General features: G+C 44.2%; 1 protein-coding gene across 4 annotated transcripts; it reads right to left on the bottom strand.

The window, feature by feature from the left end:
- Positions 1-1,621: 1,621 nt before the first annotated feature.
- On the bottom strand, positions 1,622-17,568 carry LOC102268953 (small ribosomal subunit protein eS4, X isoform). 4 transcript variants are annotated; one of them, XM_070360835.1, is made up of 3 exons: positions 17,236-17,568; positions 3,006-3,054; positions 1,622-2,514 (listed from the first exon to the last, which is right to left on the bottom strand). In XM_070360835.1, the coding sequence occupies exons 1-3, from the start codon at positions 17,551-17,553 to the stop codon at positions 1,721-1,723; spliced, it is 1,161 nt and encodes a 386-aa protein (XP_070216936.1). In that variant the 5' UTR covers positions 17,554-17,568; the 3' UTR covers positions 1,622-1,720. The 4 variants fall into 4 exon arrangements, with proteins under 4 accessions (XP_070216936.1, XP_070216937.1, XP_005890560.1 ...); XM_070360836.1 differs by having other exon boundaries at positions 1,622-2,519; positions 17,236-17,313; XM_005890498.3 differs by lacking the exon at positions 3,006-3,054 and having other exon boundaries at positions 1,622-2,519; positions 17,236-17,376.
- Positions 17,569-19,280: the final 1,712 nt, after the last annotated feature.

The following is a 19,280-nucleotide window of genomic DNA, read 5'->3' as shown; positions in this document are numbered from 1 at the left end:
TACCCGAGATGGTTTCCTGAACCTGGCGTTCCAGCATCCACCTCCCTTAGCCAGGCCACTTCTCTCAGTGACACACCTATCTTTTGACACACCTATCTTTCCTGGGCCAAGGACTGTCTGAAACCCATGCTGCAAACCTGCTTCCAAGCAGGGAGCTTAGACATGAGTGTATTATCTGGAATTCCCAGAGGGTTTGTAACGCAGCAACTGGAACAGGTGTAGGTAGCTGACCCACTACCCTGCTTCCTGCTCCTGCCCTGGGCTCCCCTCTCCAGCCTCAGAGCTCTGTGTGTCACCATCCTGACCACCATACCCTGGTTCAGAACAGAGCACTGGATAGAGTCAGGACCTAGCGCTGTTTCTGAGTGACCTCACTTGTAAAATAGGTGGGCTGGTGGGGGATGGGCTGGCATTTGATTTTCTGTAGGAGTCAGATCCTTAAAATGTTCTAAAGTTCTAGAAAATGAACTAGAGAAGCTAAAATCATACTGCTTTGCTCCCCACAAAGAATCAGGGATCTGTGTTCCTGGGGACACAGGCAGAGCTCCCAAGCCATCAGACCAGTTTCTGGGATTTGCAATCTGGTTGATGGGGAAGGGGTGGGCATCTTTTGTGCAGCCTGCACCAGCAGGGTGCAGAATCTGGACTGTCCGGGGCGTACCAGGGTCTGGGACAAGGTAAGGAGAATGGTCATTGCCCCCCACAGGAGCTGCACTCTGCACCGGAGTGGGGAAATGGGGGGCTTTTCCTCGGCAGTCTTCTCTAGCCTCTCCCCCTTTGTCTTAACTCAAAGACTCTCTGCCTTATTTTGAAGATATCGTCCAGCACTTATCAGAGGGACCCCCAAACCCCATCCACTCAGATCTGTCTCCAGATCCTTCCTGACACTCTACTCTTCCTGCCCAACTGGTCTTTGAGTCAGGAAGCCAACAAATATTTAGCTTCTCTGGCCTAGAATTTGACTTGCTGAAATTCTCAAAGAGGCCCTCAAATGCTGTTCTCCGTGAAGCCTGCCTGACCAACACCCTTGCTCCAGCACCCTTCCCCTTTCCCCCACACCAGACACTGTTATTTAATCGTTTATTCCCTCAATGTATATTGAATACTGGCTGCCTACCATCTGCTCTGCTAGGTGCCAGGATAAGGAGAGCAAAACCACACCCAGCTCCTCCCCTTCAGAGGCTGAGGGCCTGGTGGGCTCTTCTTACACATCCCTTCCTCCGTGCTCCCTTCCCAGCCCCCACTAGCTCTGAGATCAGCTCCCAAGGACAGCACCTGTGTCTTATACATATTTGTCTCTCAACACACAGCAAGTGTCTGTCATCCAGTAGCCTTCAATATATTACAGATAATGTATGAGTGGCCAGAAAGGAAAACAGCTTTATCCCTGAAGCTGGTCCTAACTCTGTTATAGGGACAACAGAAGATGGAGAAAGTAACTAAGGCTAGACACTGGGTTAAATCACATGCTGGTGCTGCTAACCTACAGAGTACAATTTGGCCTTATCACAATTAAAAATGCATTTACTTTTTGACCCAGCAATTCCACTTCTAGGAGCTTATTCCACAGACAGAGGCTCACATATGTGAAATGACACACACACAGTGTTAGTCACAGTAGTATTGTTGGCAGCAGACTGGAAACAACTTTATTTTTTTATGTGCTATTATCTTTAACTAAGTACAAAGACTTTTCCAATCATGTTACATAAAGATCATTTTATCCACTGCTCTGTTTGGCTGCCAGCCTCTTGTCTCTCTCCTCAGCAATGGTAAGGCGAATACCCTTTCCACGGGGAAGAGAGATCCATGGCTTGTTGCCTTTGCCAATAACGAAAATGTTGGAAAGCCGGGTGGCAAAGCTGTTGCCATTGGCATCTTTCACATGAACTACATCAAAAGAACCTGGATGTCTCTCCCGGTTGGTAATCACGCCAATTCTTCCCAGGTTAGCACCACCAGTCACCATGCACAGGTTACCAGTGTCGAACTTGATGAAATCAGTAATCTTGCCGGTCTCCAGATCAATCTGAATGGTGTCATTCACCTTGATGAGGGGATCAGGGTAACGGATGGTGCGAGCATCATGGGTTACCAGATGAGGGATTCCTTTTGTTCCCACGAAGATCTTTCTCACTTTGCACAACTTATACTTGGCCTCCTCAGGTGTAATACGATGAACAGCAAAGCGACCCTTGGTGTCATAGATCAAACGAAAATTCTCTCCAATCTTATCAATGCTGATGACATCCATAAAACCAGCAGGGTAGGTTACATCGGTGCGGACTTTGCCATCGATCTTAATGAAACGCTGCATGCAAATCTTCTTCACTTCATCTCCTGTTAGGGCATACTTAAGTCGGTTTCTTAGGAAAATGATTAGAGGGAGACATTCCCTCAGCTTGTGGGGACCAGTAGATGGACGAGGGGCAAACACGCCGGTCAGCTTATCCAGCATCCAGTGCTTTGGAGCTGCTACACGCTTCAGGTGCTTCTTGGGACCCCGAGCCATAGCTGCACTGCGCACAAAAAGAGGAAAATAACCTGAATATTCACTGATGGGGGCTAATTTCTAAAAAACATTTTTTTAAAAACTGAGGTATAGATGATATACAATATTATGTAAGTTTCAGGTGTACAACACGGTAGCTCACAATTTTTAAAGGTTATATTCCATCTATAGTTATAAAATATTGGTTATATTCTGTTTTACTATACATACCTGTAGCGTATTTACATTATAAATAGTAGTTTGCACTTATACCCCTATCTTGCCTCTCCCCTCATGGGACCTAGTTTGATACATTATGCTACCCTACATAAAGTGGAATCCTATGTGGTATATAAAAAAAATGAGGAAGCTCTGTTTGAATATAAACAGGAAAAACTCTAAGATATACTGTTGAGTTTTAGAAAGTGAGTGTGCATAGTTCATTATTTTTTATGTAAAAAATGGAAAGATGGGGAAAGAATATATTTAAGTATAATGTATTTTACATATGCACATAAGGGTGCTTCAGGAGGAGGGGCCACAACGAACAGGTAACAGTGGTGCTGTGGGAGGAAAAATAAGCAAATGAAAAATAAGTGGGGAAAAAAACCTTTCCACAGTATCCTAATTTTCTTAATACTGTACTATATAAATGTGTTACATATTAAAAAGACAAAAATGAAGTTTATGGAGCAACATGTGGAAATGAGATTAAGATAGGTGGGGAAAAAAGAAAAAAACTGTATTCAGTAGGATCACAACTATGTAAAAAAAAATGCATGTTAGGGTTTCCCTGGTGATCTACTGGTTACAGATTCACCTGCCAATGCAAGGGACATGGGTTCGATCCCTGGTCCAGAAGATCCCACAAGCCGTGGAGCAGCTAGGCCCATGCGCCACAACTACTGAGCCCTAAGCTGCAACGACTGCAAGCCCACGCACCTAGAGCCTGTGCTCTGCAATAAGAGAAGCCACCACCACGAGAGGCCCGAGTACTGCGGTGAAGAACAGCCCCTGTTCGCTGCAACTAGAGAAAGTCCACATACAGCAATGAAGACCAAGAACAGCCAAAAACAAACAAGCAAAAACAAATAAATCTTTTTTAAAAATGCATGTTAAAATTTCCATATGTAGAAGGGACATTCTGGGTAATTTTTATTTCCTTTTTATTTGCTAATTTTTTCCATAAATTTCTGTAAATAAACATATTTATTAGAAAAAAATTAGTAACAAAAACAACATATATACTAACAGAATGGAATATTCAGTATAGCTGCAATTATGAAAAAAAGGCATTGAAAGAAACTGGAGGAAGGGATTTCCCTGGTGATCCAGGGGTTAAGACTGCTTTGCCAATGCAGGCTGTGGGGACTGGATCCCTGGTTGGGGAACTAAGATTCCACATGCCATGTAGTGCAGTTGAAATTTATTTTTTTTTACACTGTCTCTTTCTGGGACTTCCCTGATGGCCCAGTGACTAAGATTCCACACTCTCAATGCAGGGGGCCTGGGTTCAATCCCTGGTTAGGGAACTAGATCCAAACACAGCAACTAAGAGTCCAAATAATGCAACCAAAGATACTGCAGGCCGCAATTAAGACCAAGTGCAGCCAAATAAATACATGAATAAATCTTAAAAAAAAGAAAGTGGGCAAAATGTTAACAGTGGTTTTCTCTGGGTGTGAGATATTAGGTAATGTTTATATTTTGTATTACTTTCATGATGGATGGATGGAAGGAAGGTAGAAAGGAAGGAAAGCTAGGCAAAGAGAATTATTCAAAATAACGGTTGTGTTGGGGTAGTAAGGTTATAGATCATTTTTGTTGCTTTGTTCAGCTTTCCAAACATTCCATTATTGGTTTTATTTTATTAGCGGGAATAAAACTCTCACTGCAGCAGAGTGGGATTCTACTCCCCGAAGTCCTGCTCATTTGCACTGAAGACTGCTACTGGTGACACATTGCTGAGGAAAAAGGGCGAAACATCAGAGACCTTAAGTCCTTGAACTGACTTAGCTGGCAAACATTTATGAAGCCCTGACTGCTAGGTTTGCTGCTGGAGAGTAAAGTATTCTAGGAAAGTATGTATGCTTCATGCAGAGATGGAAGGAGAATTCTTAAGGAGGTCTGAGCAGAAAAGCCTTGTAAGATCAGGCCTTGTAGGCAGTGATCAACTTTGTCAATGGACAAAATTAGGCCTGTGCAAGCAGGGAGTGTAAGATTCATCCATCAAAACACCTCCACTCCAGGACTCAGAGCCCCACTCTCTCCTTGCTCGCTGAAGCATGCGTGGTCTCTCCTGTAGCTCTCCCACCTTTATACCAAACCCTGGGGCTGATTATCAAAGCTGTGGTTATTAGCTATGATTATTAGTCAAAACTATGGTTTTTCCAGTAGTCATGTATGGATGTCAGTTGTACTATAAAGAAAGCTGAGCACCAAAGAATTGATGGTTTTGAACTGTGGTGCTGGAGAAGACTCTTGAGAGTCCCTTGGACTGCCAGGAGGTCCAACCAGTCCATTCTAAAGGAAATCTGTCCTGAATATTCACTGGAAGGACTGATGCTGAAGCTGAAGCTCCAATCCTTTGGCCACTTGATGCAAAGAACTGACTCATTTGAAAAGACCCTGATGCTGGGAAAGATTGAAGGTGGGAGAAGGGGCTGACAGAGGATGAGATGGTTGGATGGCATCACCGACTCAAGGGACATGAGTTTGAATAAACCCCCGGAGTTGGTGATGGACAGGGAGGCCTGGTGTGCTGCAGTCCATGGGGTTGCAAAGAGTTGGACACGCCTGAGCGACTGAACTGAAGGGTTCAATTCTCACTGGTCCTCAGTTGTCTTGCCATGATGAGCACATGTTCACTCATGATCTTGGAGGAAGGACACTGTTTAGTACTACAAAGCAAACAGCTCAAGAAAGGTTTTGGTCATCCTAACTCAGAGACCTGGGTTCTGATTCTGCTATTAACCACCTATGAGACCTTGGACAAGTAACTCCACCTTTATGAGCCTCAGTCTTATCTGTAAAATGGGGAAATCTCAGTAATAATGAACAATATTTGCCCTGACCACCTCCCAGTTTTGGTGAGGATCAGGTGACACGGTGCACATAAAAAGCACCTCAGGACTTCCCTGCTGGGCCAGGGCTCAAGAACCCACCTGCCAGTGCGGGGGACACAGGTTTGACCCCTGGTCTGGGAAGGTCCCACCTGTTGCAGGGCAACTAAGCCCATGCGCCACAACGACTGAGCCCACGTGGCCTAGAGCCCATGATCAGCAACGAGAAGCCATCACAATGAGAAGTCCCTGAACTGTAATGAAGACCTAGTGCAGCCAAAAATAAATAATTAAAAAAAAATCACTTTAAATGTATGTATGATATCCAGCTGATTGATACACAACATGTACTATATCAAATACAATGGAATACTATTTAATCTTTATGCTAAGTGAAAGAAGCCAGAGGCCACATATCATATGCTTCCACTTACATGAAATATCCAGAACAGGCAAATCCACAAAGACAGAAGGCAGATTAGTGGCTGCTGGTAGCTGGGGGTCAGGAACAAACGGACAGTGACTACTCAATAGGTACAAGGTTTCTTTTGAGGTGAGGAAACTCAGGAACTAGAGAGTGGTGTTGGTTGCACAATATTGTTGAGTGTACTACATGCCATTGAGCTGCATACTTTAAATGGTTAAATGATTTTATATGTTCTTTACTACAATTTTAAAAACAGTGTAAATAATGGTTCAAATCTGAGTTTATTTTTATTATTTCTACAATAACCAAAGGCATTAGATGTTCAAAATTTCAGAGTTCTTCATCTGTACTAGGGAAGAGCAAGAAGTGACCAGAAAAAAGATGGAAATCCCTCTCAGAAAGAGGACAGAGCCCCAGGGACATGAACCCTTGGCCCAGAAGTGTGACCACTGGAGAAAACCAGAATGCCAAGGCCAGGGAAGCACACTGACCTGTTCTAACCATCTGTGTGGACCCACCCTTTAATTGGTTGGCTACGTGATTCCTCCAGGAAGATTTAATTCCCAGCCTCTTGCTCCCGAACTGTTTCCCAGCAAGACCAGAAGAGCATGTTCTGGTTCTTGCCCTGAAGGCAAAGGGCAACTTCTCAGACCTAAAGGGGCCCTAACCTGGTTTACACAAGCTGGAATCAAGATTGCCAGGAGAAATATCAATAATCTCAGATATGCAGATGACACCACCCTTATGGCAAAAAGTGAAGAGGAACTCAAAAGCCTCTTGATGAAAGTGAAAGTAGAGAGTGAAAAAGTTGGCTTAAAGCTCAACATTCAGAAAACGAAGATCATGACATCTGATCCCATCACTTCATGGGAAATAGATGGGGAAACAGTGGAAACAGTGTCAGACTTTATTTTGGGGGGCTCCAAAATCACTGCAGATGGTGATTGCAGCCATGAAATTAAAAGACACTTACTCCTTGGAAGGAAAGTTATGACCAACCTAGATAGCATATTCAAAAGCAGAGACATTACTTTGCCAACAAAGGTCCGTCTAGTCAAGGCTATGGTTTTTCCTATGGTCATGTATGGATGTGAGAGTTGGACTGTGAAGAAGGCTAAGTGCCGAAGAATTGATGCTTTTGAACTGTGGTGCTGGAGAAGACTCTTGAGAGTCCCCTGGACTGCAAGGAGATCCAACCAGTCCATTGTGAAGGAGATCAGCCCTGGGATTTCTTTGGAAGGAATGATGCTAAAGCTGAAACTCCAGTACTTTGGCCACCTGATGCGAAGAGTTGACTCATTGGAAAAGACTGATGCTGGGAGGGATTGGGGGCAGGGGAGGAGAAGGGGACGACAGAGGATGAGATGGCTGGATGGCATCACCGATTCAATGGACGTGAGTCTGAGTGAACTCCGAGAGTTGGTGATGGACAGGGAGGCCTGGCATGCTGCGATTCATGGGGTCGCAAAGAGTCGGACACGACTGAGCGACTGATCTGATCTGAACCTGGTTTAGCCCCAGGGTGACCTCAGACCCATAAAAGCTGGGTTTCAAAGCTGAAGAGACTCTAAGATGAAGACTTTTTGATAACGATGGTGTGATGTTTTGATGACAATGTTGTGACATCACTGAGAGCAGCAATTCATTCACAGGACACTCAGAACACTCAGATGTACAAAGACATTGTTTTTCTTCCCCTCATTTGTCTCATGAGTCCACATCTCATGGAGCGGGAACTAAGAAGGAAGGGGACAACTTGTCCATTAGGCATCTTGGTCTCCCTCCATTTCAACTGCACTTAACAAATAAATATTCAGTTACCTCATTAAAATGACCACTTCTCCCTTCTCCTCCCCCCATGTACTTCGGGGAAGGGTCAGTTCTCAGTCTTGTAATCTATCCTCTCTGCCAAGGTTTCCTAAACCTCTTGGACAAGTGTAACTGGGCACTGGCTTAAATAAACATCCCTTCAGAGGCTCCTACCTTTGGAGATTCCTAGCCATCAATTTGGTAAGTGACCCAGGAATCTGAGTCTTGTTCTCTCTCTCGAGAAATTACAGAAATACTGCTCTGTGCCATATACTAAGTTCTCTGTAGCCTGGATTAAGTAACCTCCTTAATGATCAAGTCCTCCAGGCTGACATAAAGGAGTGGGAGCTTAAAACATTTATAAAATCATTTCTTTCTCCCCATAACCTGGCTTTCAAGATCACTGTCTTACAAGGAGGTCCCCACCATCATAAAAAAAGGGAAACTTAAAAAAAAAAAAAAAAAGGGAAACTTGTTAATTGAAGGAGTGCAATGACTTTTTTGTACAAATTTGTATCTGTTCCTCTTTTGACACTCCAGAAATCTATTGATTCTGGCCTGAGGAGTCCCAGGGGTCAACATGATTAATAGAGCTATGCTTTCAAAAATATATTTTAAAATTCCCATCACTAACAACAATATCTAACATTCATCAAGAACTTACTATGTACAAGGTGGTGTGCTGCACGCTCTCATGGTTTATCTTCATGGTTTATCTTCTTTGATCTTCAGAACAATCTTATACTGTAACTATCCCCAGTTTACAGATAAGGAAACTGGTGTATAGAGGTTAAACAACTTACTCAGGGTCACACTGCTGATAGTGGAAGACAGGATTTGAACTAATGTTTCAGAGAAGGCAATGGCACCCCACTCCAGTATTCTTGCCTGGCAAATCCCATGGATGGAGGAACCTGGTGGGCTGCAGTCCATGGGGTCGCGAAGAGTTGGACACGACTAAGTGAGTTCACTTTCACTTTGGGTAATTCTGAGGGTTCTTTTTAATCACTAAGATACTCCTTTCCTACTTGAGTTTGAGGCCTCTTGGAAACTGGTCCAATCATCCTATTTTACATGTGTGGAGATCCAGGATAAGAGAGGGAAAGTGACTTGCCCAAGGACACAGTGCTAGGCAGCAGCAAGGCTGGGAATGGACCTCAGACCTGGAACTCCTGACCCAGAGCTGCTCCCCTCAGGCTCCATGCCTCTGTTCTGGTATTCGATGAGCAACACACATAGTTCAGTAATTGCCATTGTAGTGTTGAACCACCTGAGGAGAGCGAGAGTCTTCAGGGAACTGAGATCTGCCTGATAGTTTAATAATTTCTCTATACTCTTAAAATGAGAGGGGCCTATCCAAGAGCTTCAATGCTATTTCGCTGTGCATTTTCTATTCACTGATTTCTAAAGTGCACATCTATTGGTTATGTCTCCAAACCATCTATAGTCTTTCTGTTCTTTAGATTTCCAGAAATCTGGTGATTTTTAGAAAAGGTGTACTCGGTGGCCCTATCAGGGTAGCTCTGGACCCATAAAGGCTTGTTTTACCTTTGCAAGGTGTGAAGCCCTGAGGCAGGGAACTCCTTTGAGGTTGTGAGTAACTGGAGTGAGAAAACTTTTGACCTCTAGCCACAGGATCTTTGTCCCAGCACACTTCACAACCTGGAAGGGGAGCTCTGACTTCCAAGTGGAGGAAGAAAGGGAGTTCACACTTACTGAGTGGCTGTGGCACGAGTTAGGTAATTCCCACCCTTGCCCAGCAAGGTGATGCTATTCTTCCCATTTTACAGATGAAAGAAATCAAGGCTCAAAGATGGTAATTTGCCTGAGTTCTCACAGCCTTTATATTAGTTGACCTAGAACTTGAACTGTGTCTATTATACTCTAGGGTCTCTATGTAGGACACCATGGACCCATCTAGGGTGAAATGACACCTGCAGATGTTATCAGGGCCTGCAGGTCTCACCATTTGCTGCCAGACATAATTATTCTTCATCCTCTCTCTTCTTGATCCTCCTCTGAGCTGCCAGTTCCTGATTATGTGCTATTCTCATCTGGTCATGTTTATCCCATCTCAGATTTCATTTTCTGGCCAGGTTAACAGCCTTAATGAGGAGCTGCTCTAGAGAGGTCAGTCACTACATGCCCACCCACTCTTTCTGGGGGACTCCTTACCTCAAAACTGCAGCTGTCTTCCCTGAGATGGACACCTGACCAAAGTTAGTTCAGGTGTAATTAGCCCAGACGCTTGTCCTTTGTGGGACCTTACTTAGCAAAGAGGAACTGTTTTAATCAGATGTTTTTTCAAGAAATGGAAACTGGGCACTGAATCAGTAACAGCACTTGAATTATAAAGATTGAGATTAGAAAGGGGACTACAAAGTGGGGAAAGGTTATGATGAACCACTTCTGAAATGAGAATATATAATGAGAAAAGAATATAATATAGTACATATGCAGAGTGGTAGAAGTTACAAACATACATATGTCTGTATATATAAAATCTATATTTGTTTATATATTATGTATACGTATCTGTTACATATGTAAAAACAGCTGCAGTTTCCATGCTGTATAGCAGTTTCTGTTCTTGGGTTCCTATAAGCCCCTGTGTCCCTTCATTAAATTCCCCTTTCCTCAAGTAAATTGAATGGGTTCTTTTTTTCCTTCCTTGAAACCAAAGAAGTTTTATTTAGAGCAGGAACAAACTTAAAATAATTTACAAGGTTTAACTTCTTTAAAATTGGCAAAGGACACCTCTGGGTTAAGAGTTCCCAGGTGGCTCCAACCAAGCCACATGGAACAACTTTTAAGCTGTGAGTAAAAAGTAGTCACACTGTTTTCCAGTTATATATTGCTGTGAATGATACCATCCCAAACTTAGAGCTTAAAACCATCACTCTTTGGCTTATTAAATTCATAATTTGGATTATTTGCAGGATCGGTGGGGACAGCTTGTTTCTGCTCCACCTGGTCTCAACTAGGGTGGCTTGAAGGCTAGGGCTGGACTCACCGGAAAGGTCATTCGCTCACTCACTCATTTATCCATAAGGCTGGAGATTAGTGCTGGCTGCTGAATGGAGTCTCAGCTGGGGTTCTATCAGACACCTACATGGGGCCTTTCCCTGAGGTTTCTCCCTGTCCTCGTGGCATAGTGATTAGGTTCCAAGAGCAAGCATTCCGAGAGGTGGTAGCTATATCATCTTTTTATAACCTTGGAAGTTACATAGCACCATGGACACACTCAGATTCAAGAGGGGAAAGCCTACATTACACAGTAAGAAGAATGTGCTAGATGTACTGTACCATGGTGCTCATTTTCAGAAAATAAAATGTCAGATATAGCTAATGAGCTATATATATTAGGAGGATGGAGAAAGCCTGTGACCCATATTCAGACAAATGCACATTAAATCAACAACAGATTAAGAGTTTGAATAAAACTGCTGCTGCAGTGAGACAGGATTATAAGCAGAAAGAAGTATAAAATACAGCATGTGGAAACATTTAATATTGGTGCAAACAGCTTAGAAGACCTCAGCAACCCCTGGAGTCTCACTACCTAAAAAGCACACGAATGCTGAACTCACCAGTTAAGAAGGGAGGGGGATGGGGAGATATACTTTGGAATGATTTATATCAGAAATCATTAAAATGTTTTGGTTTTTAAGTGGATAACTTCAGTAACAGATTAACTTTCTTCTGGGATGTCAGATAAATATCACTACAGTATCCTATAATTATTTTATGCTTTATCTTTCAATAAGAGCAATCTACCTTATAATTCTCTTGGAATACTCCATTATCTCCTAGCCTTTACTGCTGTGCAAGATAAGTCTGCTGTTACTCTACAGTTCCTTTTTAGGTCATCTGCTTCACTTTCCTGGTTGCATTTAGGATAGGATTTTTTGTCTTTGGCGTACTGTATTTGCTTTTACATTTATGTTTACCTGTGGAATTACAAAAATTCTGCTCAGTTAAATATTGTTCTCCAATCTGATGATACATGCTGCATAATAAAGAATTTATCTGGTCTTTGTCCTAGGTTCTGGGAAGGGAGCTTCTGAACCCTTCCTGATTTTCCTGAGAGATAGGATGTCTCTGTTAACCATGGTGGGGCTCTCAGATCACACCTGAATTTATGTTAATGAGTGACTCAGGATGGGGGTTGGTTACATCAGAAAGACCAATAATGTGATTAAAGGATTGGGGATTTGAGTCATGTGATATTAGCCCAACTTCTCCAGGAAGAGGAGGGTGGCTGGAGACTGAATTCAGTCAATCATGCACATATAATGAAATCCCAATAAAACTCTGGACACTCAAAGTTTGGTTGAGTCTTCTGGATGAATAGATCAGTGTCCTGTGAAGGTGACACATCCAGATTCCTCAAGGAGGGGGCTTGGAAGGCTCATGTTTAGGACTCTCCCAGACCTCCTCCTATATATCTCTTTATTTGGCTGATTTTGACTTGAATCCTTTGTAACAAAACTAATGTATCCTTTGTGACAAACCATAAAGCCTAGTACTTTCCCAAGTTACCTGAAAAGGTCATGGGAACTCCTGAATTAGTAGGTCAGAAGCAAGCAGGGCCTGGGAACCCTTGAACCTGCAGCTGGTGTAGGTGGAACAGGGCAGTCTTATTAGGGACTGTACCCTTAACCTATGGAGGCTGCACTAACTCTGGGTTACTGACAGAATTGCACCACAGTATTATACACAGATTTCTTCACTCTGGAGAAATTTCAGTGTGAGACACACATGCTCAGTAAGTACTACACAGGATTATTGAAAAACCTGTAATGATTCCCTATTACCTTTTGTTTCAAGTGGAGAAAACTGTGGTCCTTCTTTCTGACATCAAAGACATGCCACTAACTACAGGAGAATAAAATGTCATACCTTTGATACCAAAATAAAACAGTCTAAAATAGAGGCAGTGTGGTAGATGGCATTACTATTCCTTTAGTGTCAATTATTGGTGCTCTGTCCACATTTCCTCAAATCTCTTTTCAGGTTCTGTTCCCTCTCCTGACTTCTGTGTGACTTTGTTTCTAAGAGCCATGCGCTTGTGATTCTTTTTGAAGGACTGGTCCAGGGCTACTGGAACTGCTTCATCCATATTCAGAAAGCAAAAAGTGCCCTTAGAGCAGTCCTTAACCGATGACTCACAGCTGTGGAAATATGAAAGGCCAGCTCTCCTGCCTTGAGTTGGGATAAACTCTGAGGTATAATTTATACCCAGAACCCCCTTTGGATAAGGCTCAGCCCAGGACTTGGCCTGAAATTATACCCTTACTTAGCTTTGCCTCCTTCCCTGTCCTGCTCCTCCACTCCTTTTCTGGATTCTCCTAGGAACACTTCCTTAATAGAGCACTCTAATCCTTGACTCAGGGTCTGCTTTGGGAACCTAACCTAAAACAGTTCCCAGTTATTCACTACCCAGAAGGTTGCCATGTGACTTGCAGTGCCTAGGGAGAGGGGGATTCTATTTCCCAGCCCTTCTGAGTCAAGCTTGGCCACGTGATATGCTCTGACCAATGGAATGTGACAAGAAGAATGCCACATATTACTTGAATCTTAAGAATCACTGCATGGTGCTAGAATTGTTTTTTTTCTCTGGGGCCAAGATAGGAGCTGCTCCTTCAGCCTTGGTTCCAGAATAAGATGTGTGAAGCAGAATCACATCTGATAGGCAACATGTAAAAATGTGAGCAAGAATAAACCATCTTTATTGTAAAACACTGAAATTTGGAGGTTATTACTGCAGCATAACAACGTATATAATACAAACAGTGTAGTTAAAAGCATGTTTTCTTGAGTTAAGATAGCTTGACGTCAAAGCCAAACTCTGCCACTTACTATCTGTATAACCTCAGCCAAGTTACTCAGCTTCTCTAAGCCTCAGTTTCTCCATCTGTAAAATAGGGATAGCAATGATATCTATGGCATAAGGTTGCTGTGGGGATCAAATGAGTTAACACATATAAAGTACTTCAATAGTGCTGATAAATGCTTAACACTAACTAAAGTGAATTATTAATTATGAACTGTGACAGCACATCCCCAAGTTTTCAGTGTTTTCTCCCACAACCACTGAAATTGTTGGTTGCCTCCCCAAGCATCCATTCTACTCTTTCCTCAGTCTCAGTTTCTGTTTGGGGATCTATGTGGTTCTGAACTGATTTCACTTGGCCTAAGATAAATCAAACAACCAATAGAGTTCTGCTAAACACATGGACATCACTAGATGGTCAACACCGAAATCAGATTGATTATATTCTTTGCAGCCAAAGATGGAGAAGCTCTATACAGTCAACAAAAACAAGACCGGGAGCTGACCGTGGCTCAGCTTATTGCCAAATTCCTCCTTATTGCCAAATTCAGACTTAAATTGAAGAAAGTAGGGAAAACCACTAGACCACTAGACCATTCAGGTATGACCTAAATCAAATCCCTTATGATTATACAGTGGAAGTGAGAAATAGATTTAAGGGCCTAGATCTGATAGAAGACTGCCTGATGAACTATGGACTGAGGTTCGTGACATTGTACAGGAGACAGGGATCAAGACCATCCCCATGGAAAAGAAATGCAAAAAAGCAAAATGGCTCTCTGGGGAGCCCTTACAAATAGCTGCGAAAAGGAGAGAAGAGAAAAGCAAAGGAGAAAAGGAAAGATAGAAGCATCTGAATGCAGAGTTCCAAAGAATAGAAAGGAGAGATAAGAAAGCCTTCCTCAGCGACCAATGCAAAGAAATAGAGGAAAACAACAGAATGGGAAAGACTAGAGATTTCTTCAAGAAAATTAGAGATACCAAGGGAACATTTCATGCAAAGATGGGCTCAAAAAAGGACAGAAATGGTATGGACCTAACAGAAGCAGAAGATATTAAGAAGAGGTGGCAAGAATACACAGGAGAACTGTACAAAAAAGAGCTTCACGACTCAGATAATCACGATGGTGTGATCACTCACCTAGAGCCAGATATCCTGGAATGTGAAGTCAAGTGGGCCTTAGAAAGCATCACTATGAACAAAGCTAGTGGAGGTGATGGAATTCCAGTTGAGCTATTTCAAATCCTGAAAGATGATGCTGTGAAAGCACTGCACTCAATATGCCAGCAAATTTGGAAAACTCAGCAGTGGCCACAGGACTGGAAAAGGTCTGTTTTCATTCCAATCCCAAAGAAAGGCAATGCCAAAGAATGCTCACACTACCACACAATTGCACTCATCTCACACGCCAGTAAAGTAATGCTCAAAATTCTCCAAGCCAGGCTTCAGCAATACGTGAACCGTGAACTTCCTGATGTTCAAGCTGGTTTTAGAAAAGGAAGAGGAACCAGAGACCAAATTGCCAACATCTGCTGGATCATGGAAAAAGCAAGAGAGTTCCAGAAAAACATCTATTTCTGCTTTACTGACTATGCCAAAACCTTTAACTGTGTGGATCACAATAAACTGTGGAAAATTCTGAAAGAGATGGGAATACTAGACCACCTGACCTGCCTCTTGAGAAATTTGTATGCAGGTCAGAAAGCAACAGTTAGAGCTGGACATGGAACAACAGACTGGTTCCAAATAGGAAAAGGAGTACGTCAAGGCTGTATATTGTCACCCTGCTTATTTAACTTCTATGCAGAGTACATCATGAGAAACGCTGGGCTGGAAGAAGCACAAGCTGGAATCAAGATTGCCAGGAGAAATATCAATAACCTCAGATATGCAGATGACACCACCCTTATGGCAGAAAGTGAAGAGGAAAAAGCCTCTTGATGAAAGTGGAGAGTGAAAAAGTTGGCTTAAAACTCAACATTCAGAAAACGAAGATCATGGCATCTAGTCCTGTCATTTCATGAGAAATAGATGGGGAAACTGGAAACAGTGTCAGACTTTATTTTTTTGGGCTCCAAAATCACTGCAGATGGTGACTGCAGCCATGAAATTAAAAGACACTTACTCCTTGGAAGGAAAGTTATGACCAACCTAGATAGCATATTCAAAAGCAGAGACATTACTTTGCCAACAAAGGTCCGTGTAGTCAAGGCTATGGTTTTTCCTGTGGTCATGTATGGATGTGAGAGTTGGGACTGTGAAGAAAGCTGAGCGCCGAAGAATTGATGCTTTTGAACTGTGGTGCTGAAGAAGACTCTTGAGAGTCCCTTGGACTGCAAGGAGATCCAACCAGTCCGTTGTGAAGGAGATCAGCCCTGGGATTTCTTTGGAAGGAATGATGCTAAAGCTGAAACTCCAGTACTTCGGCCACCTGATGCGAAGAGTTGACTCACTGGAAAATACTCTGATGCTGGGAGGGATTGGGGGCAGGAGGAGAAGGGGACAACAGAGGATGAGATGGCTGGATGGCATCACTGACTCAATGGACGTGAGTCTGAGTGAACTCCAGGAGTTGGTGATAGACAGGGAGGCCTGGCGTGCTGCGATTCATGGGGTCGCAAAGAGTTGGGCACGACTGAGCAACTGAACTGAACTGAAACTGGATCCCAGGAGGGCAAGGAGGGAAGCCAATTTCCATGGTGTAAATATTCCCTCCATGGCCAATTTCAAGCTACCAATGGTTTAACAACTCTCTCGCAAAATCCTTGAATATTTAACAATCACCTGGAGAGCCAGCTCCAGCACACCATATGCCACCCCTCTATCCATAATACGTTAAGTATAAGCTCCTACAATCAGTGAAAATCTCAGGGTTTCTGAAACACAAAATATACAAGCTTTCCAAGAATTTCTTGGTGGTCCAGTGGTTAGGATACCCTGCTTCCACTGCAGGCAGTGTGGGTTCGATCCCTGGTCTGGGAACTAAGATCCTGCACGACACACCCCTCCCCCCAGCCGCCCCAAAAGCTTTCTAAAATACATTAGGTTGAACATATGAAACTGCCAACATTTAACTAGTTTTGATCTACATAAAAGGTAATTTCATATGATTCAGCCTAACAGATCAAATACACAGGAAAATATAGCAGAAGAAAGAGAAGGAATAAAGGATGAGGAGGAAGACGCCACCGGAAGCACATCTGAAGAATGACCACGTGGAACTTAAAAACTGATGTTAATCCTTCACTCCACAACGGGTATTAAATATAACTTTGGACAATTACCTTCTTCATTATTTAATTGGACACCCTCTGGGAAGTATCATATTATACCATACGAACTTATCGAATACCTCAATTCTTCAAACTTCGTTTTCATTGCACTTAACCGATGATTCCCTCCCTTTCCAGCAAGAGCGAGAAATTCAGAAAGGTCTGAGGAGGGATTTCTGCTATCTTTCGACAGGTTTCGGGGGAAAGGCACGCTATTCCGGGAGTTTCATTATCCCGTGGCCCTTTTTCTCGTCATAAATTCTCTAGCGGCAAGTTTGGGAGTTAGGGGCCTGAGCCGGGATGGCTCCTTCCCTTCTTGGAGCTTGAGGTAACTCACCTGTGCGGTGGGGATTAGAAGATCCCTCAGAGGCTGGCCGTGACGATTAAAGGAGAAAACAGACGTGCGGGGTATGGCGCTCGGTAGGAGCCGGCGAGTTGGACGATATAAACTCCACGCGGCTTTCAAAGCGCAGCCCCCAGCAGGCGAGGGAAGAGACTGCTCCGGTAACGGCGCGCGCAACCGCCTCCGCCGCTTCCCCGTGGCCTGCGCGGTGGGCGTGGCCCCGCTTCCCAGAATGCCCCGCAGGCGGGTCCGGAAGTGCGGGCCCGGAAGTGCGAGTCCGGCCCGGGCTAGGTCTTGCAATGGGGCCCCCATCCTCCTTCTCACTGCGGAAGTGGCCGCCGTGCCCTTGGCTTCCTGCCACCGCCTAACGCCCACCCCACACAAGCAACATCTACAGTGGACACTGCACAGCCGCCACTGATACACCTCCGCACACAACACCCTCTGGCTTCTGTCCACACAGGAATCACACCGCCATACGTGGAAGAGAGCGCGCCTTCTCGGAGCATGCGCAGAGCACCATGCAATTCATCTACACAGGAACTGCATGTCTGAACCCCTACACCGGGTGCAGACCTGCCAGGGTACACCCAGCCTTCACTCTGCTTGCCAAAGACTTGTATGCATCCCATGGCACACTAAGCACAGCACGCACGACACACACACAGTGCACCACCTCCACATGTGAAGACTGCAAACACTGTGTGTTTTGAGTCGTTCTCAACCCCACGTGGAGTTCAATTTCACACACACACACACACACACATACCCCACAATCCAAATAACACGCATACCTTGCACACTACACCAGACACAAAATATACACTAAAACCCTGGCTGAAAAAAAAAAAAAACCGCGTTTGTCACACACGTGCTAATATTACCCACACCATGTTAAATACGACATACTATAGAAGCCCTGCGCATAATTCATGCATCTTACAGACACGCACACATCCCATGATTACACACTCAGCATCATTTACTCAACACACAAAACGCCAAGGTACCAACAGATCCACGCTACATGTTTGTGCACACGTGAATCAAACGTGAATAATCACACGTATCCACACCTCAGCAGGCTGGACAGGTATACACCCCACCCCAGACGTGCCCAACCCCCGGTCCACCTGTGGTGCCCAGCCGTCTCCCTGTGCTTGGGATTGGTCTGATTTTAACACGGAAAGTCCTAAGTCCCAGGAAATGCCTCGAATGGGGGTGGGGTGTGGGGGAGGGAGGAGCAGGGAATCCGTGATAGTAGTCACCCCACACACTGTTCAAATGAATCAGGCTTGGACCTTCAATTAGTACCAGTGATAAAATCAGGCTGCTTCGGGGTCAAAGAGATAAGGGGCCAAAGTGGCCCAGATCTAAAGAGGCTCGGGAGTGGTTCCTGTTTGCAGCCACTACTGTCCCTCGTCTACAAAAGGAATGCAGCTAAGGAGGAAATATCCTAAAAACAAAGTTGTTATCAGAACCTTCCAAAAAAAGGAAAGAGGCAGAGAGTCCTAAGCACACCTAACTTGGGGGTTTTACCCTTGGCAAAACACTTTACTGAGCTTACCTCTTTTGATCCTTACACAAAACTGTGAGGTAGGTAAGGTAGGTGCTATTGTGCCAAGATGCCAAAAAGCACAGGCACCTGTTGCGGTCACATGGCACAGGTCAGGCAGAGCAAGTTTGAAAGAAGTCCTGTCCTCCTGGGCATCCCACTCAGGCTTCCCGCTCCTGCCAGCTGTCTGCACAGTCCCCCCGCTCCCCGCACCCCCCCCCCCAATCCTGAGACACAGCGGCTAGAATCAAGAAGCCACCTGTCTTGAGCCACCACTTTCAAAAGTCTTTCATTCCATCCTATTAGGGCAAAGTGCCCAGGCCGCCCCACCCTCAGGGTGGATTAGGCCTCCACCTCCCTGTTGGGGTTTAAAGTACATCAAAAGAGATCCTTGCCTCAAACTATCTTTCACAGTCCTGGTCTGGTGGCTGGAAATCACAGACCAGGAGAGACCCTCCCCCCCACCCCTTTTTAGGTAAAGGCA

This window comes from Bos mutus, chromosome 23 (assembly GCF_027580195.1).
Source record: "Bos mutus isolate GX-2022 chromosome 23, NWIPB_WYAK_1.1, whole genome shotgun sequence".
Lineage (NCBI taxonomy): Eukaryota > Metazoa > Chordata > Mammalia > Artiodactyla > Bovidae > Bos > Bos mutus.
This window is presented reverse-complemented; position numbering and strand designations above follow the sequence as displayed.